Here is a 25,338-nt window from a genome sequence, read left to right on the forward strand (position 1 = left end):
TGTGTGTGCTTGTGGTGACTGCTGGGTAATCCAGCACCAGGTGGGCCTGCATATAAGCACAGAATCTGAAATGCCACCGTTTCATCTGAAAAATGTAGACAGTAGCAGCACGAGACAGGAGAGAGAGAGAGAGATGGGTGGAGAGAGAGAGAAAGAGAGAGTGAGAGAAAGAGAGGGGTGGCATAGGAAGAGGAGCAGGAGCGCAACCAAAGGTGTACCCAAAACATCAGAGAGAGAGGACATTTAGACCTTCCCCCCAAATATGGCATAAGGAGTAGAAATTAACTCTCACCTGTACCGTCTTTGTTTCCATTTGGATGCGTCCGCAGCTCTTCTGACTTGTAGAAATCAATGCTGGCATAGGTGTTGAGGTTGGAGCCGCCACTACCCCCGATGCCCGCCCCGGACACCCCCACCCCGCCCCCCCCATTCAGTACGGACGAGTAGAGGCGAGGGGGGATAGCCTGTATGGTTGAGGACCCATCTAAGGCTGAATGAGGGCTCTCTTTGTTGGCCAAGTCCAAGTCTATGTAGTTAAGGCCTTGCTCCATGGACAAAGCCTGGGCAGCGGGTATGCCAGGCCCAGGGTGGAGGAACTGCGAGGGGAGATGCTCGGCCGACACTCCATTCCCCCACAGCATGCCCTCAAACCCAAGCCGGCGAGCAACGGCCTGGGCTTGCTCCGGGAAGAGAGAGGCAGCAGAGGAGGAGTTGGAGGAGGGGGGAGGGAGAGAGGGGGAGGCGAGGAAGGTTTCGGAGCAGTGGCGCCTGCGGCCCTGGGGGTCGGCCCGGATCACTTTAGCCCCGTGGTCCGGGTTGGGCCCAGGTTTAGGCAGGGGGAAGTCCAGGCCCAGGGTGACGACAGGGACTGGGGGATCGGGCCTGGCTGGGGAGGGGGCTTTGGGGAAGGTGTTGTTGGACGTGGAGCTGGGGACGGTGTTGTTTTTCAGGCTGAAGGCCATCTCTGTATAGTCCCCGCAGGAGGTAGGGGACTCTGATTGAGTCACCACTACATGGGTAGTCTGTCTGTTTGTCCTGGGCCCCGCTTCAGCACCCTCTGGCCCGCCTTGCTGCTGAAGGGCCACCCTGTACTCGTCGTGGGCCTTGGGGACCAGGATCATTGGAGGGGGCGTTGGTGGGGTGGGGAAGGTGGGGAAGCTCAGTGGTGTCAGGGAGAGGGGAGAGGGGGACGGTGAGGGCCTCAGGTCCATGTTGACATATTCTGAGGCGGATGGAGGGGTGAGGGGCATGATGGGGGTCTGGGGGTGGAGGGGCTTCGGGGGAGGGGCAGGAACCCCCCCAGGCAAGAGGCAGGCCGGTGTGAAGGGTGCTGGCTGGAGCCGTGAGGCAGGGACATCCCGTGTCTGAGTCCCCTCCCTCCCCCACCTCCTGGCCCTCCTCTGGCGCTTTGATCTCCCTTGAATTCAATGCTGACGTACTCCCCTGGGCTCTTGGGCTCCGGGGGGAGGGGGTTCTCACGGACCCTGGGGAGGGTGTTTGCTTTGGACACATCCACAAACAGGCTGACAGGCCGGGTCCTGGGTCCCCCCTGCTGGCCCTGCTTGGGGGCTGCCCGTCTCTGCTGGAGGAGCCCCATGTCTTTAGAGTGAGCTCCCCCACCTGAGGACCCTGCTCCCTGGAGAGCCCTGTCCTCGTTCTCCCCTAGGCTCTCACTGCTGGCAGAGCTGGAGGAGTATGAGGACGAGGAGAGGGACAGGTGGCGACCTTGGACTGCACCCAAATTGGGGTCCTGACGAACCACCACCGCTCTGCCAACTCCTCTAACATCACTGCTCCCATTGGGCCTCCTGCCTCGGCCGGGACCGTCCTCAAAGTGTCCACCAGGTGGCGTGTGTTTGTAGGAGCGGGGCAGTGAGTAGTAGGAGTAGACCATCTTGGGGGCCTGCAGTGAGGGGTGGTGGTCTGTCTGAGGGGGTTGCTCGGGGGGAGGGGGGCTGCTGTTGGCCGAGCGGATGCTGATGGGAGACATGTTCATGTAGTCGCTGCCCGCCCGGCTGTCGGCGCTGCTGCTGTCCACCCAGGCCACACCTCCCAGGCAGCCACGCTGGTCCGGAGAGCAGCTGCTGTTGGGTGACATCATCATGTAGCCGTCGCCAGAGCCAGGAGGGGGCCGGATCTGCTGCGGGGGGGACACGCTGTTGTTAGGCGTCATGGCCATGTAGTCATCCGCTGGCTTGGACTCCGAGTCAGAGACGGAAAGCGAGTGGGTGAGGGAGACTGGAGGTTGGGTAACTCCTCCCGGTAGCATGGACATATAGCCGTTATCCCGCACTATACCTCCACTACCAACCAACTCTACAGCCACGTCCAGGTATCCCCCTCCTCCACCGGGGCTCATCTCAGAGTCTCTTTGTGAGGAGACGCAGGTGGTGAAGGAATCCCCGCTGGTGCTGCGGGACATGATGGCGTAGTCCGCCACGTCTTCATCCTGCTCCTCCTCCCCCCTATGGGGTCGCGGGGCCAGGTGCTCCAGGGCCATGGGAGGCAGGGACGCCCGCTTGCTCAGCAACTGCCTCTCGGCTTCACATTCCCGGCTAGAGGAGCGCCGCAGGACCCTCCTGGTCTGGGGCTGGTGAGAAGGGGCTGAGCTGGATGCCCCGGCAGGCAGAGAGCCAGATGTTGGAGCTCCACCACCACCACGCTGGCCCATTAGGATGTAGTTAGCAGCCTCGTCGTCCAGGGATTGATAACGGCCTGACCTGGCTGACCCTCCTGGCATGTTGGGGGAGGGGGCAGAGTGCTCCCCAGGGCTGGAGCCGTACTCATCCGAGGAGCCATAATCGCTGGGGGAGCCCGACACGGAGACGTTGTGGGAGTGGAGGCGGCTGTAGCCACCGGTCCCTGTTCCTCCTCCGGTTGCACCCACCACTACCCCAAACTCAGAGCAGTGGCTGGAGCTGGAGGACAAGCTAGGAGCTGGGGAGGGAGCTGGGGTGGAGATGGAGCGCATCAGGCTCAGGGAGTTGTTCTTGGTTGGGGTGGAGGCAGAACGGGCCAACTTGGACCTGAGGATGGGCGTGGTGGAGCAGGACCCATTGGTGGTAGGACTGGAACTCTGACCTACACCTCCGCACGCTCCCCCCATCCCTTCTTCTCCTTTAACCCCATCACTGGCTGTGCCTGACCTGGGGAAACTGTGGCGGGGGGTGGGTGATGCGTTTGCGCTGTTGCCGCCTGTTCCAGACCCTCCTGGCGGCTCGGTGCGAGGCCTACGGGTGAAGCCCACCTGGCTGGGGGGCGGGTTGGGATGGTGGCGTCGCGAGGGGACGCTGATGGGGTTGGAGGCGGTGGCTCCCCCACCTGGCCCAGAATTGGACTGTGACTTGCTGCGTTGGCGGAACTCCTCACTCAGGGCTTTCATGGCTTCCAGTAGGGTCTCATGCATGTTCTGGGCCACCACTGAGTCATCCACCTGCATTAGGCACAACACAGTCATACTCTGTGTTTACAACCACATGTTCTAAATAACCACTAATCTACAATCTTAACATTTAACCCAGGGTTTCCCAATAGGCGGCCCAAATTCAGCCCACGTGATTTTATTTGTACCCCCAAGTTTTCTGAGCAAACCAAAAGTACATATACAGTACCAGTCAGACATTTGGACACACCTACTCCTTCAACCTACTCATTTTACTATTTTCTACATTGTAGAATAATAGTGAAGACATCAAAACTATGAAATAACGCATATGGAACCATGTAGTAACCAAGTGTTAAAGAAATCGAAATATATTTTTGATTTTAGATTCTTCAAAGTAGCCACCCTTGATGGCCATCCCCTTCTGATGACCAGGTGGCGAATCGCATCTCTGCATGTCTGGCAGACATATCAGTGTGGATGACGGATCACCACCTCAAGCTGAACCTCGGCAAGACGGAGCTGCTCTTCCTCCCGGGGAAGGACTGCCCATTCCATGATCTCGCCATCACGGTTGACAACTCCATTGTGTCCTCCTCCCAGAGCGCTAAGAACCTTGGCGTGATCCTGGACAACACCCTGTCGTTCTCAACTAACATCAAGGCGGTGGCCCGTTCTTGTAGGTTCATGCTCTACAACATCCGCAGAGTACGACCCTGCCTCACACAGGAAGCAGCGCAGGTCCTAATCCAGGCACTTGTCATCTCCCGTCTGGATTACTGCAACTCGCTGTTGGCTGGGCTCCCTGCCTGTGCCATTAAACCCCTACAACTCATCCAGAAACGCAGCCCGTCTGGTGTTCAACCTTCCCAAGTTCTCTCACGTCACCCCGCTCCTCCGCTCTCTCCACTGGCTTCCAGTTGAAGCTCGCATCCGCTACAAGACCATGGTGCTTGCCTACGGAGCTGTGAGGGGAACGGCACCTCAGTACCTCCAGGCTCTGATCAGGCCCTACACCCAAACAAGGGCACTGCGTTCATCCACCTCTGGCCTGCTCGCCTCCCTACCACTGAGGAAGTACAGTTCCTGCGCAGCCCAGTCAAAACTGTTCGCTGCTCTGGCCCCCCAATGGTGGAACAAACTCCCTCACGACGCCAGGACAGCGGAGTCAATCACCACCTTCCGGAGACACCTGAAACCCCACCTCTTTCAGGAATACCTAGGATAGGATAAAGTAATCCTTCTCACCCCCCCCCCCTTAAAAGATTTAGATGCACTATTGTAAAGTGGCTGTTCCACTGGATGTCTTAAGGTGAACGCACCAATTTGTAAGTCGCTCTGGATAAGAGCGTCTGCTAAATGACTTAAATGTAAATGTAAATGTAATGACCTCTTGGCATTCTCTCAACCAGCTTCAAGAGGAATGCTTTTCCAACAGTCTTGAAGGAATTCACACATATGCTGAGCACTTGTTGACTGCTTTTCCTTCACTCTGCGGTTCAACTCATCCCAAACCATTTCAAATGGGGATGAGATCGGGTGATTTTGGAGGCCAGGTCATCTGATGCAGCACTCAATCACTTTCCTTCTTGGTAAAATAGCCCTTACACAGCCTGGAGGTGTGTTTTGGTTCATTGTCCGGTTGAAAAAAAAAATTATAGTGGGACTAAGTGCAAATCAGATGGGATGGTGTATTGCTGCAGAATGCTATGGAAGCCACATGCTGGTTAAGTGTGCTTGAATTCTAAATAAATCACTGACAGTGTCAGCAGCAAAGCACCCCCACACGATCACACCTCCTACTCCATGCTTCACGGTGGGAACCACGCATGCGGAGATCATCCGTTCACCTACTCTGCGTCTTACAAAGACATGGCGGTTGGAACCAAGTATCTCAAATTTGGACTCATCAGACCGAAGGACAGATTTCCACCGGCCTAATGTCCATTGCTAGTGTTTTTTGGCCCAAGCAAGTCTCTTCTTCTTATTGTTGTCCTTTAGTAGTGGTTTCTTTGCAGCAATTCGACCATGAAGGCCTGAACAGTTGATGTTGTGTCTGTTACTTGAACTCTCTGAAGCGTTTATTTGGGCTGCAATTTGAGGTGAAGTTAACTCTAATGAACTTAACAAATTCCCTACTGTAACTTTTCCTTTGAATTTAGCCAACATCAAAATGGTCATGCATCAGGAGGAATACACTGCTGGACTTAAATTAAAACACCATTGCCATTCACAGCTGTAACCCCAGAGATTGGGCCTGTGTTACATTTCATCTCACCTGCATCCAGAATTCCCCGGGGCCCGTAACCGCAGAGCGACCAACCTCCACAAAGAAGAAGTTTTCGGAGTGACCGCAGCGGCGCACATTCATCAACTGCAGGACCACGGCGGCCGCGTCAGAGTTGAGCTTGACAAAGTTGATCGTCTTGTCGGTCAGGCACAGCCGGTAGACACCCACCAGGTTCTTGGCCTGGCCCAGCCCTTTAGGCCACACCTTGACCTGCCACACCTCCTTGAAGGCAGGGCCTGGGGTGGGCACGCCGTAGTCCCCTCCAGCACCTGTGTCAGTAGTAGGCGTCTTACCTGGAAAGGAGGAGAGTGGGGAAGATATGTATGAAGACAGAAAGAAGAGAGAGTTAAGGAAAAGTGTTTGAGAAGGCGAGAGAGAAATGCAACAAGAAAGATAAAGGATGAGGGACAGGTGGGTGGATAGAGGGATGGAAGAGAGAGAGAGATCAGTTATTAATGTGGGTTGTGAGGAGGTTTACAAAGGAACAAAGTGGTAAATCACCAACGTTGTAAAGGACCAACATGTCTGTCGTGCATCAGTTGCCAGAGGGAATGTGAGGTGAAAGCACTATTTACGTAGCCCACGAGAACAAGCCTCCGCCATTATGCAAGCTCTGCTGATATCGAGCTTTTTTTTAGCAAATTCTGAACAATCCGCTTTTCAGGCGAGCATGCTGTGGCTTGCGAGTCCCGCTCTCCCTGCACCTACATGTTCCAACTCGGTGGCCACACACATACACACGGAAAATTCAAACTGTTGAGGATTCAAACACTTCAAAAGGACAATGACTATGAAAAAAAAGAAAACTTGTGAAAATAATTTAACTGACACTGCAACAGATACCATCTATCCCACAAATCTGGGGCCCTTATGCGGAGTTCTTTCCATATACTTGGTTGGTGTTTGCAGGTTTGAGACATTCGGAATACATTAGAACCCTATAGAATAGCTCATTTACTGTATAGAGTTGAGTTGCAGTATGAAGACACTAATTTACAGGTCATTCACCGTATAGAGAAGACCACACAATTATTGAGACTGAGCTCACCTGGTCTGATAGGGAACAATGACGTCCTCTGTCAATATCAATGGTATGCACCTGTTTAATAACTGCTTTCATAGATAAGAATGGGGTCAATGATTCCTTGACTGACCCACACACACTGAAACTATACGATTAGACTACTAGCTCATACAGGAACCTCTGACAACTTCACCTTAATAGAAGAGAACCTCCACTCTTCCATAACCTCCAACATTATTATCAGACTTGAGCGTGTGCATGTGTGTGTGTGTGTGTGTGTTCACGTACTTCCATGAAGTGACATTGCCTTGTCTTCTGGATAGTAGAGACTCAATTAGGTGCTCGGAAACTTGTCCCTCTGTGTGTGTGTGTGTGTGTGTGTGTGTGTGTTTGTTCCTCTGCCTCTACCGTGCCTTCTCTTCAACCCAACAATCACAACCATATATATACAAAAACCTTCGGCACGAACGCACAAGGACATACTCAACCTCCGTTATGACTAACTTTTCCACAACCGTTTCCAAAACATTTAGTTGCGGTCGCAGTATGGGGAACCTGCCTGTCTGTTCTTCTGGCTCTCTTACAACTAAATGAATGATGAACCAGAATAGCTGTTGTGTTCTGTTAAGAGTCTATGCCAGTGGCTTAGACAGTAGACCAGCGGCTGTGTATGAGGCACGTCCCCCTACATTAGATGAGTCACTCTTGGGCCACACATGACTATTTAATGGGCTGCTGTGTGTGTAGTCCTGTCTTGCCAGCTGCCTTTGGATTTACTAAAAGGAAAGAGATGCTTTTGAGATTTTGCGGCAAAGGGACTGAGAAAGGTGAGGGAACGCAGACAGGAAATAAAACATCCTTGAGAAAAAATGAAGGGAGAAGAGAAGAAAATGTAAAGAAAGAATGAATGAAATCAGAGGAATGAAAAGAGGTAGACTTTCTGGATGGTACTGACTGGCATTGAACAAGACTCAATAATAATGGAATTAAAAATATATCCCCTTCCTTCCCTTACACTTCTTCTCTGCTTTTCTTTCAGTGTCAAGGCTACCTTACCATTTCCCTCCTGGTCACCGTCTTACCATCCCATTCCACTCTACTGTCCATCCTTCCCACACAAGGCCTCAGATCCCTATGCCAAATACTGCTCAACCAAGTATTTATTTTCTCCTAGAAAACTCCTCAGCTATTTGTGAAGCAGGTCTGTGTTTGTTATGAAAACATAGTTAGAAATCAGCTGTGCGTCGTGAATGCCACTTCAACACTCAAAAACCCGACAAACTCCTTCTTTGATCTTGGGTCTCGCAAGGCCACCGTTTCCCCTCCTACACCTGCTAATGAGAAGCACGCAAGGATCCATATGCACCTTCTGCAGCAATCAGAGCAGCCGAAAACCTCAGTAGCACTGGTACCCTCCTTTCTGTTGAAATTCTCATAGCCTTAAAGTGACCAAATAGGCTATATCCATCTAACGTTACATAAGAGGGAGGTGGATTTGATATTACACAGAAGTGTGTGAATTATAGATGTGACTGGTGCTTCCTCCAAGGGACCTTTCCCTGGCAGAGTAGTGCTAACAGAGCCAGTGGTGGAGAAGGAGCAGGGTTTTTAGCTCACGCAATGCAAAGCCAGTGAGGTAACCGTACAGTCAAGTCCAGCACACAGACCAGGGATGGACCACCAGCATGAAGTCACCTGGATATTAAGGATGTGACAAATGGGAAAATGTTTCAAAAACGGCTTTCCATCAAGTTCTACCTTCCCCATTCATAGGCTAAATCTCAAACCGAACACTTGGCCCCCTAAGCCGTTTATCAAGTGCCACTTGCTGTTGTGTTCAATAGTGATCACTTGAGTCTTCAAGTGTTTTGGCCAAAATGAGCAATGAGACGATGCGTACTTGACGTCACAACTGCCACTTATCAATATTCCAAAAAACGCGCATGCCATTGTCTACCGCTGCCTGTCTTGTGCATGACTCGCTCGCTATGAAACATGGGCACTGGGGCAGACACAGACTCATACTCTGATACAGTAAGAAAGTTGACAAAAAGGCATCTCTACTCCTACACAAAATATGTGTATCGGTCGCCAGTGATTTCATCAGCTGATTTAGCTTGTTGTAGCTTGCCTGCTGCTGGCTAGTTTCACGAAGGATACATATCTCCTTACAGCATTGATGCTTTTGTTAATTGTTTAATTTAAAATGTTCCCTTTATGATGATGATTGGGACCTGTTAGTGGTAGTTTTGTGATAAATGCACTATGATTTTAATTTTGTGGAAGGAAAAAAAAAACGCTTTTGGTTGGGGATTTTTTTCTTTTGCGTTAATGTCCCAATTTTGTCTTAACGTTTAAACGTTCACACCCATCCTGGATAGATAACACTGCAAACGAGCTCAGCCCTCACACACAGTGATCATTTATTAAGCCCTCAGCAGCAGTCTTGATGATTCATAAGAAAACATTATGGCAATAATAGTCCAAGTGACATTGTGCACCTGGACTACATGGAGCACCTCTCTGGGTGAACAGTAAGACGGTTCATGTTCGCATGACAACCATAAGGTAACTTTATTGCAATATTCAGCTTCACATGGCTTTTCCACGTGGTTAGTCAGTGGCTACAGCCAACCACAGTATGAATAGAACACTTTATACTCTTCATGTAGCCTATCATTACTGTATTTCAACCTTACTGCAACATTCCAATCCCAAACATGTTATTAATGGCTGTAAATGTCTGCAGTTTTAACACACACACACACACACACACACACCCCTATTCATACAAGATAAGTAATTTATTACAACCTTATTATAACCTAACTACAACCTTACCACAACATTCTGCTTCACATGTGGCAAGTCTACAGCCAACTGCAGTGTGAAGTCCAGCACACACACACACACACACACACGTCTCTATTCATACATACTTTATTTACTGTACCTTTTGTCCCCTCCCCTTGAGACAAATATTACCATATAGACTAATCTCTCTTGCTGGGCCTCTCTCCACAGGCCATTAGATATGACTTAGGGCATTGGCGCCAAAGCAACACGGTATTTTCCCAGCCTCTTTATCCAGGTCAGCTTTTATTGGGGGCCATAACAGCTGCTTGTCCTTTGCCCATGAACCTGCGGGGCTGCTAGCTGTGTGTGCTATCTGGCTAATGGGATATTGACGAGCCCTTTCCATTAGCGATGACCGGAGTGTGACCTAGTGATAACTGTTATCACACACTGGCTAGGCTACCCTGTTAAATGAAGGTCAACGGTATGGACATGATAGCCAGCAGCATACCACCCTGCATACATACCACTGCTGGCATTCTTCTGAAGATAAGCAGGGTTGGTCCTGGTCAGTCCCTGGATGTGAGACCAGATGCTGCTGGAAGTGGTGTTGGAGGCCCAGTAGGAGGCACTCTTTACTCTGGTCTAAAAAAATATCCCAATGCCCCGGGGCAGTGATTGGGACACTGCCCTGTGTAGGGTACCATCTTTCGGATGGGACGTTAAATGGGTGTCCTGACTCTCTGAGGTCATTAAAGATTCCATGGCACTTATCGTAAGAGTAGGGGTGTTAACCCTGGTGTCCTGGCAAAATCCCCAATCTGGCCCTCAAACCATCATGGCTACCTAATCATCCCCAGTTTACAATTGGCTCATTCATCCCCCTCTCCCCTGTAACTATTCCCCAGGTCGTTGCTGTAAATGAGAACGTGTTCTCAGTCAACTTACCTGGTAAAATAACAGATAAATAAATTAAATACCGTGGAGTAGCCCTTAGTTGTGAAGTAGAGTATATGTGTTTGTATGGTAGGTGTTAATACATCATGAAGTGAAGGTGAGGATGAAGTTTTATTTGACTGGAAACAAGCTTTATGTTAAATTAAAACCTCTTATTGTAAGTGTGATACATTTATGAAGTAGGAAACAGTTATGAGTTGGGATACATTTGTAAGGTAGGACATATTTGTTATGTAGTGTGTGGTTGGGCTATAGGGTTTAATGTGTATTATGTGGGCTTAGTTTACACAGTAGACAGAGCACATAGTATACAGTCTGTGGGGAGATGGTTGAAGATGATCCGAGATGAATCTACTGTTGATAGAGTGGTGAAATCAAACACTTCTCAGGCTAGCGGGTTACCGTCTTTTGCCTTTCATGGATTCACTTTATGTGGAGTTTACATTCCAATCTCATCAAATTCATGATGACCTCTGTGAGTGCTAATTGAAGTTTATGGCAAATTTGATAAAACATTGCCTATCTCTTAGTTGAAGCACTTAGTAAACCACTGAAAGCTAGAGCTGGCATTAAAATAGCCTTTTACAACTAGATCTTGTTTCATGCTGTTGCCCACGGTGCCCTAGCACAAGGTACAGCTGTGTAGTGCTACGGCAAACGCCAAAATGTGCACCATGGGGGGGGGGCTACAACAAGCTGGACGTTTGAGGCCTAAAGACCCATTATTTATCTCGCCTGCTTGGCTATACCCCCCGACTCCAGCTTGAGTTACCAGTGGGGAGAGACACAGGACAGCTGTGTCCAGTGTGTTATGCAAGCCACCCAGAGGCAATAAAACCTTGGGTCCCCCCAAAAAGCATACCAAGATGGCGCCGAAAATGGCGTTACATTCTCACAATCAATTATGCTATTTTGTACATTTTTTGCATAACTTATTTTATATCTTATTGTGTACATAATGTTGCTGCTACCGTCTCTTATGAACAAAAATAACTTCTGGACATGAGAACAGCGATTACTCGCCGCGGACTGGAAGAAACTTTTTCCTTTAACGAGCCCGACGAGAAGGATGTCCTGCTTTCACTGGAACAGGCCCAGATCCACGCCTTTTGCGTGAAGAAAAGATGCAGGAAAATTGGCCACAGATCGGCCAACCTTCTGAGAATCCGTAGGAGAGCGAGTAAACTCCCAATGCCATCCGTTCTGCTTGCTAAAGTGCAATCATTGGAAAATAAAATTGATGACCTACGATTAAGATTACCCTACCAACGGGAAATCAAAAACTGTAACATCTTATGTTTCACCGAGACGTGGCTGAACGGCGATACGGACAATATAGAGCTAGCGGGATTTTCCATGCACCGGCAGAACAGAGACTTATACTTATTTTCCACCATAATTTGCAAATAAATTCATTAAAAATCCTACAATGTGATTTTCTGGATTTGTTTTCTCATTTTGTCTGTCATAGTTGAAGTGTACCTATGATGAAAATTACAGGCCTCTCATCTTTTTAAGTGGGAGAACTTGCACAATTGGTGGCTGACTAAATACTTTTTTGCCCCACTGTATCTGGAGAGACCTGAAAATAGCTGTGCAGCGATGCTCCACATCCAACCTAACAGAGCTTGAGAGGATCTGCTGAGAAAAATGGGAGAAACTCTCCAAATAGAGGTGTGCCAAGCTTGTAGCATCATCAAATCAAATATTATTTGTCACATACACATGGTTAGCAGATGTTAATGCGAGTGTAGCGAAATGCTTGTGCTTCTAGTTCCGACAAAGCAGTAATATCCAACGAGTAATCCAACCTAACAATTCCACAACTACTACCTTATACACAAGTGTAAAGGGATAAAGAATATGTACATAAAGATATATGAATGAGTGATGGTACAGAACGGCATAGGCAAGATACAGTAGATGGTATCGAGTACAGTATATACATATGAGATGAGTAATGTATGGTATGTAAACAAGGTGGCATAGTTTAAAGTGATACATGTATTACATAAAGATGCAGTAGATGATATAGAGTACAGTATATACATATACATATGAGATGAGTAATGTAGGGTATGTAAACATTATATTAAGTGGCATTGTTTAAAGTGGCTAGTGATACATTTTTTACATCAATTTCCATCAATTCCCATTGTTAAAGTGGCTGGAATTGAGTCAGTATGTTGGCAGCAGCCACTCAATGTTAGTGGTGGCTGTTTAACAGTCTGATGGCCTTGAGATAGAAGCTGTTTTTCAGTCTCTCGGTCCCTTTGATGCACCCGTACTGACCTCATCTTCTGGATGATAGCGGGGTGAACAGGCAGTGGCTCGGGTGGTTGTTGTCCTTGATGATCTTTATGGCCTTCCTGTGACATCGGGTGGTGTAGGTGTCCTGGAGGGCAGGTAGTTTGCCCCTGGTGATGCGTTGTGCAGACCTCACTACCCTCTGGAGAGCCTTACGGTTGTGGGCGGAGTAGTTGCCGTACCAGGCGATGATACAGCCCGACAGGATGCTCTCGATTGTGCATCTGTAGAAGTTTGTGAGTGCTTTTTGGTGTCAAGGCAAATTTCTTCAGCCTCCTGAGTTTAAAGAGGCGCTGCTGCTTCTTCTTCACAACGCTGTCTGTGTGGGTGGACCAATTCAGTTTGTCCGTGATGTGTACGCCGAGGAATTAAAACTTACTACCCTCTCCACTACTGTCCCATCGATGTGGATAGGGGTGTAGGAGTGCTTGACCACGCAGTCGTGGGTGAACAGGGAGTACAGGAGAGGGCTCAGAACGCACCCTTATGGAGCCCCAGTGTTGAGGATCAGCGGGGTGGAGATGTTGTTACCTACCCTAACCACCTGGGGGCGGCCCGTCAGGAAGTCCAGTACCCAGTTGCACAGGGTGGGGTCGAGCTTGATGACGAGTTTGGAGGGTACTATGGTGTTAAATGCTGAGCTGTGGTCGATGAACAGCATTCTCACATAGGTATTCCTCTTGTCCAGATGGGTTAGGGCAGTGTAAGTGTGGTTGCGAATGCGTCGTCTGTGGACGGAAGTCGTTTAGCTCAGTTACCTTAGCTTTATTGGGAACAGGAACAATGGTGGCCCTCTTGAAGCATGTGGGAACAGCAGACTAAGGATTGATTGAATATGTCCGTAAACACACCAGCCAGCTGGTCTGCGCATGCACTGAGGACGCGGCTGGGTATGCCGTCTGGGCCTGCAGCCTTGCGAGGGTTAACACGTTTAAATGTTTTACTCACGTCGGCTGCAGTGAAGGAGTCTGCAGGTTTTGGTAGCGGGCCATGTCAGTGGCACTGTATTGTCCTCAAATGAGCAAAAAGGTTATTTAGTATGTCTGGGAGCAAGACATCCTGGTCCGCGACAGGGCTGTTTTTCTCATACCAAAGAAGGCTCGAGGATGTAATCTCTGCCAAAAGTGCTTCAACAAAGTACTGAGTAAAGGGTCGGAACACATATGTCAATGTGATATTTTTGTTTTTCATTTTCTATAAAATTTGCAAAAAAAATCTAAAAACCTATTTTTGGTTTGTCATTATGGGGTATTGTGTGTAGTTTGATGAGGGGGAAAAAACAATTAAAAACATTTTAGGATAAGGTTGTAATGTAACAAAATGTGGAAAAGGTCAAGGAGTCTGAATACACTGTATATACAGAGTAAACCAAACATTAAGAACACCTTCCTAATATTGAGTTGCACCCGCCTCTTTTGCCCTCAGAACAGCCTCAATTGGTAGGGGCATGGACTCTTCAAGGCGTCGAAAGCGTTTCACAGGGATGCTGGCCCAAGTTGACTCCCAATGCTTCCAAACAGTTGTGTCAAGTTGGCTGGATGTCCTTTGGCTGGTGGACCATACACACGGGAAACTGTTGAGTGTGAAGAACCCAGTAGCGTTGCAGTTCTTGACACAAACTGGTGCATACTACCATATCCAATTCAAAAGGCACTTAAATATTTTGTCTTGCCCATTCACCCTCTGAATGGCACACATACTCAATCCATGTCTTAATTTGTCTTAAGGTTTAAAAATACTTATTTAAACCTGTCTCCTCCCCTTCATCTACACTGATGTAGAAGTGGATTTAAACGAGTGACATTTTGAAGGATACACTTGGTTAGTCTGTCATGGAAAGAGCATGTGTTCATAATGTTTTGTACGTGATTGTATCCCAATGTGTAATCAAGGTTTCTTTTTGTTAAATACTATATCTGTTTATGCAGTGTACCAAATTATCTACAACTATATTCCGGACCCGACCATTCGCTCAAGAAAAAAAACATCTAGCGGCTGAGAGTAATTGGGGACCCTGGCTTTAACCCTTATGACGAACCCATTGACCTGGTCCTGCAACAGAGGGGTGAGCTGGTGGTTATATAATGTACTATCAACTAGCAAATCAATATCTCCATAAAAAGGTTTCTATTCGCATAAACCTCAGCTCCCAGCTCAGTGTGTCATATGGACACTCATCGACTAGCTCGATTGCGTTTCTCTCTGCCTTTCCTTCATGTAAATCAAATTATGGGTCCACTTATTGACTATCCTTAGGATAAATTGTGTTTGTTGCAAATATAACATGCATATGAAGCAGGCTTTAAATTGATCTCTCTTAAGTCTACAAGACTTAAGGTTGATATTTTACAGTAGTTGACAGTTGAACATGGAGCTATTGCGCAACAGGAGATCTACCCACCCAGCAAGACTGTCTAGCCCCATGTTAAATGAAATTACAGGGTGTTAATGGTGTAAACTATTTTCTGCATAGGAAACGACCTTGCTGAGGCCCTGTGGCTGTGGTTGAAGGGAAAAGGAGGAGGGAGGGAGGATCCAGCACCCGGCTAGATGGGGCTGGCTGGCTTCTGATCCAACTCACATCGCTCACTTGGTTTGCGTCCCAAATGGTGCTCCATTCCTTATATAGTGCACTACCTTTGGCAAGGTTCCATAGGGCTCTGGTCAAAAGTAGTGCACTGGATAGGGTTCCATTTGAGACACCACCCCTGGGTCTTAGCGGCTAAAATAGCGCTAGGCTAGCTCCAGTGGCTGTTCACACCCACACCATCCGGTTGTCCCGTCAGGCAACGCCACGTCGGGCTGACTCAGAGACAATAATTACTGTCTAATTAGGGAGATGAGCAGCGGTTTAATGTTTAATCGCCTCTCCGGCCCGGTCGGCCACAGGTGAGAACCAGATCCCACCGCCTGACTGGATGACTGGGAGACTGACTGACAGGTGCTGGGAACACTACTACACTACAACCATGAGACAAATGTATCCTCATGGGTGAAGTGGCCTCTTGACTTGCACGGATATGGAGTCAGAGTATGAGACAACAGTCATTTCCATTATATGGAGTGAAAATGGGAAAACTGACTGTAGATCAGAGCTGACTTGAGGTTAGTGTATCAAACATCAGCTAATATGACTGTGTTTTATGAGGCGAAAACGGAAAACTCACTTTAGATCAGAGCTTAGTAACGGACTTGGAAGGGCCTTTGTTCTGGATTGTGGCTTGCTGGTCAAGTTTGACGCTATACTTTAATGAGCGGTTTGCCTCCTAGTGTGAGTGTGTGTGTGTGTGTGTGTGCACACCTGCCGCCTGGGTAGTCACTGTAGTCTATTTTCTTACCAGTTTTTTTTTTTTTTTTTTCATTTTGTTCCACTTTTGAGTCATTGGCCTGTTTTTTTGTTGTTGCTTTTTGACCACAGATATCTCGGCTATAATGACCACAGAGTAAATGTACCTCCAAACGCAGACCTTTAGGTTTAAGCTGGGAGGCATAATGTGGTTAAGTATGGGACATTTGGCGTGTCATGCACTCTGTGATTAGGAAAGTGATGAAAGGTGCAAGACATGAAATTTGGAGAGGGGGTTGATAGAGCTTTCTCAGGATGGGGGGAGACTTTTTAGGGGAGGGACAGTTATATACGTTGTAATTTTCATGTACAACTGTGTCTAGCAGCTTGATCATCATGGTACTTTTACAGGGCTGATTTATGGTAAGTATACTTAACTTGTATCTCACTATGGTAAGTTGTGAAATAAGTATATTTAGTTATAATCGTAAGGGCTTAGCATATAATAAGATGATCAGGCTTTACCGGGCTAAAACAGAATGAATATATACATAACAAAAATATAAAACGCAACAATTGTTTGTTTTTTTACTAAATTACAGTTTATACAAGGAAAACAGCCATGGGTGAGTTTTTCCCCACAAAAGGGCTTAATTATAGACAGAAATACAGAGGCGGCTTATGGTAGAGAAATTAACATTAAATTCTCTGGCAACAGCTCTGGTGGACATTCCTGAAGTCAGTATGCCAATTGCACGCTCCCTCAAAACATCTGTGGCATTGTGTTGTGACACAAAACCCCTCTGCAGCATTTGACACTGTCGGTTATAAGATTTTAACTGACCTTATTGAGATGCTTCTTGGAGTTTCTGGAACACCCATTGCCTGGTTCCACTCCCATCTATCTAATAGACAACAGTTTGTCTCCCTTGGCAACTACAGGTGTCCCCCAGCCCCTGTATCACCAGATGTCCGACAAGGCTCAGTGTTAAGTCCATTACTGTTTAGTATGCTACCCCTTGGTCAGATCATCTGTCAATTCGGAGTCAGATTTCACTGTTATGCAGATGACACACAAATCCACAACCACACAAAACACATTCTGGTACCCCCCTTTGTTGTTGACTGTCTCCGTAAAGTGAAAACTTGGATGAGCAATAACTTTTTTAAACTAAATGACGACAAAACAGAGATCATGCTCATGGGCCCGAACTCCCTCATCAAGAAACTGGGTCAGCTCAACATGAGAATCGACAGCTGCAACATTCACTCCAACTCCATAGGCAGGAACCTTGGTGTTATATTTGACTCCACTCTGTGGTTTGAACCACATATCCGGAACATAACCAACTTGGCCTTCTTCCACCTTAAAAAAAAATCTCACGACTCAGACCCTCTCTCACTGATCCCACTACTGAAACCCTCCTTCACACCTTTGTTTTAAATCACACCTGGACTACTGCAACGCCATCTCTCAAATCAAATAAATCTAAATGTATTTGTCACATGGGCCGAATACCACCGGTGTAGACTTCACAGTGAAATGTTTGCTTATGAGCCCTTCCCAACAATGCAGAATAAAAAAATACCAGTACCAGATCAATGTGCAGAGGTACTTGAGGTATGTACATGTACATGAAGGCAGGGTAAAGTGACTAGACATCAGGATAGATAATAATAATAGTAAAATAAAGAACAGAGAAGCAGCAGCATATGATGATTGTAAAAGTGTTTGTGTAATGTGTATGTGTGTTGTGTCGGTCTGTGTGTGTGTGTGTGCGAATGTGAATGTCTGTGGAGTTTGTGTGGGAGTGTCAAGGTAGTGTGTGTGTGTGTGTGTCTATAAACTCAGCAAAAAAAGAAAACATTCCTTTTTCAGGACCCTGTCTTTCAAAGTTAATTTGTAAAAATCCAAATAACTTCACAGATCTTCATTGTAAAGGGTTTAAACACTGTTTCACATGCTTGTTCAATGAACCATAAACAATTAATGAACATGCACCTATGGAACGGTCGTTAAGACACTAACAGCTTACAGACGGTAGGCAATTAAGGTCACAGTTATGAAAACTTAGGACACTAAATAGGCCTTTCTAATGACTCTGAAACACACCAAAAGAAAGATGCCCAGGGTCCCTGCTTATCTGCGTGAACATGCCTTGCAAGGAGGCATGAGGACTGCAATGTCTGTACAGTGAGACGCCTAAGTCAGAGCTATAGGGAGACAGGACGGACAGCTGATCGTCCTCGCAGTGGCAGATCACGTGTAACAACACCTGCACAGGATCGGTACATCTGAACATCACACCTGCGGGACAGGTACAGGATGGCAACAACAACTGCCCGAGTTACACCAGGAACACACAATGGTACCCTTCCTGCAGGCTCATCCTGACATGACTCTCCAGGATGACAATGCCACCAGCCATACAGCTCGTTCTGTGCATGATTTCCTGCAAGACGGGAATGTCAGTGTTCTGCCATTGCCAGCGAAGAGCCCGAATCTCAATTTAACGAACATTTAACTCTCGACCTGCTCCACAACAGCCCGTTGATGTGGCATGTTCTCTCCTCTTTCTCCTATAGTCCACAATCAGCTCCTTGGTCTTACTGACGTTGAGGGAGGAGGTTGTCCTGGCACCACACAAGTCTCTGACCTCCATGTAGGCTGACTCATCACCGTGTTGTCAGCAAACTTGATGATGTTGTTGGGAGTCGTGAGTGGCCACAGTCATGGGTGAACAGGAGGGGGCTAAGCACACACCCCTGACGGGCCCCCATGTTGAGAGTCAGCATGGCGGAGGTGTTCTTGCCTACCCTCACCACAGGATACAGTTGCAGAGGGAGAGGTTCAGTCCCAAGGTCCCTAGCTTGTTGATGAGCTTGGAGGGTACAATGGTGTTGAACGCTGAGCTGGAGTCTATGAACAGCATGCTCACGTAGTTATTTCCCCTTTTGTCCAGTTGGGAGGGGGCAGTGTGAAGCGCAATTAAGATTTCGTCATCTGTAGATCTGTTGGGGCGGTATGCAAATTGAAGTGGGTCTAGGGCGTCTGGGATGATGGTGTCATGACCAGCCTTTCAAAGCACTTCACAATTACAGATGTGAGTGCTATAGGGCAATAGTCATTTAGGCAGGTTGCCTTGGAGCTCTTGGGAACAGAGAATGGTGGTCAATTTGAAACACGTTGGGATTATAGACTGGGACAAGGATAGACACTTGCCAGCTGGTCTGAGCATGCTTTGAGAAAACGCCCTGGTGTCCTGTCTGGCCCAGAGGCCTTGTGATTGTTAATCTGTTGAAACGTGGAGAGCGAGATCACAGTCACCCGAAAAAAGGGGCTTTCACTCAAGGCACAGTGTTATATTCCTTGAAGTGAACATTAAAGGCATTTACACTGAACAAAAATAAACGCAACACGCAACAATTCCAAAGTTACAGTCCATATGAAGAAATCAGTCAATTTAAATACATGAATTGGGCCCTAATCTATGGATTTCACATGACTGAGAATACAGATAGGAATCTGTTGGTCACAGAAAAGGTAGGGGCGTGGATTAGAAGACCAGTCAGTATCTGGTGTGACCATCATTTGCCTCATGCAGTGCAACATCGCCTTCACATAGAGTTGATCAGGCTGTTGATTGTGGCCTGTGGAAAGTTGTCCCACTCCTCTTCAATGGCTGTGCGAAGTTTCTGGATATTGGTGGGAACTGGAACACGCTGTCGTTCATGTCTGTAAAAAAGCATTCCAGGTGAAGCTCGTTGAGAGAATGCCAAGAGTGTGCAAAGCTGTCATCAAGGCAAAGGGTGGCTACTTTGAAGAATCTCTAATATATTTTTATTTGTTTAATACTTTTTTGGTTACTACATGATTCCATGTGTGTTATTTCATAGTTTTGACCCCTCCTGTCTCAGCCTCCAGTATTCATGCTGCAATAGTTTGTGTCGGGGGGCTAGGGTCAGTCTGTTATATCTGTATTTCTCCTGTCCTATCCGGTGTCCTGTGTGAATTTTAGTATGCTCCCTCTAATTCTCTCTCTCTCTTTCTTCTTTCTGAGGACCTGAGCCCTAGGACCATGCCTCAGGACTACCTGGCCTGATGACTACTTGCTGTCCCCAGTCCACCTGGTAGTGCTTTCAACTGTTCTTCCTGCGGCTATGGAACCCTGACCTGTTCACCGGACGTGGCATCTTGTCCTGGACCTGCTGTTTTCGACTCTCTCTCTCCACCGCACCTGCTGTCTCTAACTCTGAATGATCGGCTATAAAAAGCCAACTGACATTTACTCCTGAGGTGCTGACCTGTTGAACACTCTACAACCACTGTGATTATTATTATTTGACCCTGCTGGTCATCTATGAACATTTTAAAATCTTGGCCATGTACAGTTATAATCACCACCCTCAGAGCCTGGTTCCTCTCTAGGGAGTTTTTCCTAGCCACAGTGCTTCTACATCTGCATTGCTTGTTGTCTGGGGTTTTAAGCTAGGGTTCTGTGTAGCATTTTGAGACATCTGCTGATGTAAAAACAGCTTTAAAAATACCGTTGATTGATTTCTTCACTATTATTCTACAAATGTAGAAAAAAACACTTGAATGAGTAGGTGTCCAAACCTTTGACTGGTACGGTGTGTATATACATATACACACACACGTACATATATATACACACACACACACACACACACACACACACACATATATATATATACATATGTATAGAGCACCATCCCAAACGTGAAGCATGGGGGTGGCAGCATCATGTTGTGGGGGTGCTTTGCTGCAGGAGGGACTGGTGCACTTCACAAAATAGATGGCATCATGAGGCAAGAAAAGTATGTGGATATATTGAAGCAACATCTCAAGACATCAGTCAGGAATTTAAAGCTTGGTCACATGTAGGTCTTCCAAATGGACAATGACCCCAAGCATACCTCCAAAGTTGTGGCAAAATGGCTTGAGGACAACAAAGTCAAGGTATTGGAGTGGCCATCACAAAGCCCTGACCTCAATCCCATAGAAAATGTGTGGGTCGAACTGAAAAAAAGTGTGTGCGAGCAAGGAGGCCTACAAACTTGACTCAGTTACACCGGCTCTGTCAGGAGGAATGGGCCAAAATTCACCCAACCTATTGTGGGAAGCTTGTGGAAGGCTAACCGAAACGTTTGACCCAAATTCTTTGGCCACTATGCCTATTTTGCCAATTGTCCTGGTTTACCACACGGAGCCCTGCTGATCGGTCTGCCGACGTAATAGCACCCGGGGGCCACAACAGACTTTCTTCCGTCGCGACGTCACTCCAATGCCCTTCTGTTTGCTTACTAGCCCCGGCCCGCTAGCTGCCTGAAGCCACTCACTGGACTCCTATGATCACTCGGCTACGCATGCCTTTCGATAACGTCAATATGCCTTGTCCATTGCTGTCTTGGTTAGTAATTTACATTTACATTTACATTTAAGTCATTTAGCAGACGCTCTTATCCAGAGCGACTTACAAATTGGTGCGTTCACCTTAAGACATCCAGTGGAACAGCCACTTTACAATAGTGCATCTAAATCTTTTAAGGGGGGTGAGAAGGATTACTTTATCCTATCCTAGGTATTCCTGAAAGAGGTGGGGTTTCAGGTGTCTCCGGAAGGTGGTGATTGACTCCGCTGTCCTGGCGTCGTGAGGGAGTTTGTTCCACCATTGGGGGGCCAGAGCAGCGAACAGTTTTGACTGGGCTGAGCGGGAACTGTACTTCCTCAGTGGTAGGGAGGCGAGCAGGCCAGAGGTGGATGAACGCAGTGCCCTTGTTTGGGTGTAGGGCCTGATCAGAGCCTGGAGGTACTGAGGTGCCGTTCCCCTCACAGCTCCGTAGGCAAGCACCATGGTCTTGTAGCGGATGCGAGCTTCAACTGGAAGCCAGTGGAGAGAGCGGAGGAGCACCGTATTCTCTGTTACCTGTATCACCTTGAGTTCATTGGTGGTTATAGTTTATAGTCACTTTCAACCTGATGTTTATGTGGCACTGCCTCTGGAAATAATAGTTGACTCTAGGCTCATTTACATCTAAATTCATTAAATAATTGCCTTATTTCACTGTAGAACCTCTAGCCCTGCTCAATACACCTTATTTAAACACTTTAATTCCACCTACTACACACCTGGTTTAAATAATATTTCTAGAGACAATATCTCTTTCATTGTCACTCTATGCACAGGTTTACCCTCACTGTATTCACATCCTACCATACCTTTGTCTGTACATTATGTCTTGAATCTATTCTACTGTGTCCAGAAATCTGCTCCTTTTACTCTGTTCTGAACGTAGTAGACGACCAGTTATTTTAGCCTTTAGCCGTACCCTTATCCTACTCCTCCTCTGGTGATGTGGAGGTCAATCCAGGTCCTGCAGTGCCTAGCTCCACTCCCATTCCCCAGGCGCTATCATTTGTTGACTTCTGAAACCGTAAAAGCCTTGGTTTCATGCATGTTAACATTAGAAGCCTCCTCCCTAAGTTTGTTTTATTCACTGCACTAGCACACTCTGCCAACCCGGATGTCGTAGCAGTGTCTGAATCCTGGCTCAGGAACACCACAAAAAAACCTGAAATTTCCATCCCTAACTATAACATTTTCCGACAAGACAGAACTGCCAAAGGGGCGGTGTTGCAATCTACTGCAGAGATAGCCTGCAGAGTTCTGTCTTACGATCCAGGTCTGTACCCAAACAATTTGAGCGTCTACTTTTAAAAATCCACCTTTCTAGAAACAAGTCTCTCACCGTTGCCGCTTGCTATAGACCACCCTCTGCCACCAGCTGTGCTCTGGACACCATATGAACTGATTGCCCCCCATCTATCTTCAGAGCTCGTGCTTGAATTTCAATAAGCATTTTTATACGGCTGGCCATGCTTTCCACCTGGCTACCCCTAACCCGGTCAACAGTCCTGCACTCCCCACAGCAACTCGCCCAAGCCTCCCCATTTCTCCTTCACCCAAATCCAGATAGCTGATGTTCTTAAAGAGCTGCAAAATCTAGATCCCTACAAATCAGCCGGGCTAGACAATCTGGACCCTATCTTTTAAAAATGATCTGCCGAAATTGTTGCAACCCCTATTACTAGCCTGTTCAACCTCTTTCATATCTTCTGAGATTCCCAAAGATTGGAAAGCTGCCGTGGTTATCCCCCTCTTCAAAAGGAGACACACTCTAGACCCAAACTGCTAAAGACATATCTATCCTACCCTGCCTTTAAGGTCTTCGAAAGCCAAGTTAACAAAACAGATTCCCGACCATTTTGAATCCCACTGTACCTTCTCCGCTATGCAATCAGGTTTCAGAGCTGGTCATGGGTGCACCTCAGCCAAGCTCAAGGTCCTAAACGACATCATAACCGCCATCGATAAGAGACATTACTGTGCAGCCCTATTCATCGACCTGGCCAAGGCTTTCGACTCTGTCAATCACTGTATCTTATTGGCAGACTCAACAGCCTTGGTTTCTCAAAATGATTGCCTCACCTAGTTCTCCAACTACTACTCTGATAGAGGTCAGTGTGTCAAATCGGAGGGCCTGTTGTCCGGACCTCTGTCAGTCTCTATGGGGGTACCACAGGCTTCAATTCTCGGGCCGACTCTTTGCTCTGTATACATCAATGATGTCGCTCTTGCTACTGGTGATCCCCTGATCCACCTCTACGCAGACGACACTATTCTGTATACTTCTAGCCCTTCTTTGGACACTGTGTTAACAACCCTCCAGACGAGCGTCAATGCCATACAACTCTCCTTCCGTGGTCTCCAACTGCTCTTAAATGCAAGTAAAACTAAATGCATACTCTTCAACCGATCACTGCCCACACCTGCCCACCCGTCCAGCATCACTACTCTGGACGGTTCCGAATATGTGGACTCCTACAAATACCTCGGTGTCTGTGCCAGACTGTAAACTCTCCTTCCAGACTCATTAAGCATCTCCAATCCAAAATTAAATCTAGAATCGGCTTCCTATTTCGCAACAAAGGATCCCTCACTCATGCTGCCAAACATACCCTCATAAAACTGACCATCCTACCGATCCTCGACGATGTAATTTATAAAATAGCCTCCAACACTCTACTCAACAAATTGGATGCAGCCTATCACAGTGCCATCTGTTTTGTCACCAAAGCCCCATATAATTACCCACCACTGCCACCTGTACGCTCTCGTTGGCTGGACCTCGCTTCATACTCGTCGCCAAACCCACTGGCTCCAGGTCATCTACAAGTCTCTGCTCGGTAAAGCCCCGCCTTATCTCAGCTCACTGGTCACCATAGCAGCACCCACCCGTAGCACTCGCTCCAGCAGGTATATATCACTGGTCACCCCCAAAGCCAATTCCTCCTTCGGCCGCCTTTCCTTCCAGTTCTCTGCTGCCAATGACTGGAACGAACTGCAAAAATCACTAAAGCTGGAGACTCAGATCTCCCTCACTAGATTTAAGCACCAGCTGTCAGAGCAGCTCACAGATCACTGCACCTGTACATAGGCCATCTGTAAACAGCCCATCAACCTACCTCATCCCCATACTGTATTTATTTATTTAGCTCCTTTGCATCCCAGGATCTCTACGTGCACATTCATCTTCTGCACATCTACCATTCCAGTGTTTAATTGCTATATTGCTACTTCACCACCATGGACTATTTATTGCCTTACCTCCCTTATCTTACCTCAAATTGCACTCACTGGATATTTACTTTTCTTTCTACTGTATAATTGACTGTATGTTTGTTTACTCCATGTGTAACTGTGTTGTTGTGTGTCGAACTGCTGTGCTTCATCTTGGCCAGGTCGCAGTTGCAAATGAGAACTTGTTCTCAACTAGCCTACCTGGTTCAATAATTGTGAAATAAAATAAAATAAAACCATTTAAAGGCAATGCTACCAAATACTAATTGAGTGTATGTAAACTTCTGACTCACTGGGAATGTGATGAAATAAATCATTCTCTCTATTAGTATTCTGACATTTCACATTCTTTAAATAAAGTGGTGATCCTAACTGACATAAGACAGAGAATTTTTACTCTGATTAAATGTCAGGAATTGTGAAAAAACGAGTTTAAATGTATTTGGCTATGGTGTATGTAAACTTCTGACTTCCACTGTATACACTGAACAAAAAAATGCACCATGCAACAATTTCAAAGATTTTACTTAATTACAGTTCATAAGGAAATGAGTCAATTGAAATAAATAAATGATGTCTTAATCTATGGATTTCACATGACTGGGAATACAGATATGCATCTGCTGGCTTTAC

General features: G+C 47.1%; 1 protein-coding gene across 1 annotated transcript in view; it reads right to left on the minus strand.

Moving 5' to 3' along the window:
* LOC115133536 (insulin receptor substrate 1-B-like) overlaps positions 1-25,338 on the minus strand; it is a 91,758-nt gene that overhangs the window by 48,028 nt on the left and 18,392 nt on the right. The window contains 3 exon segments of the mRNA XM_029666821.2: positions 293-1,267; positions 1,270-3,433; positions 5,661-5,965. Of these exon segments, the coding sequence (XP_029522681.2) occupies positions 293-1,267; positions 1,270-3,433; positions 5,661-5,965 (3,444 nt within the window).

The sequence above is a fragment of the Oncorhynchus nerka genome, linkage group LG8 (assembly GCF_034236695.1).
Source record: "Oncorhynchus nerka isolate Pitt River linkage group LG8, Oner_Uvic_2.0, whole genome shotgun sequence".
NCBI classification, from domain to species: Eukaryota; Metazoa; Chordata; class Actinopteri; order Salmoniformes; family Salmonidae; genus Oncorhynchus; species Oncorhynchus nerka.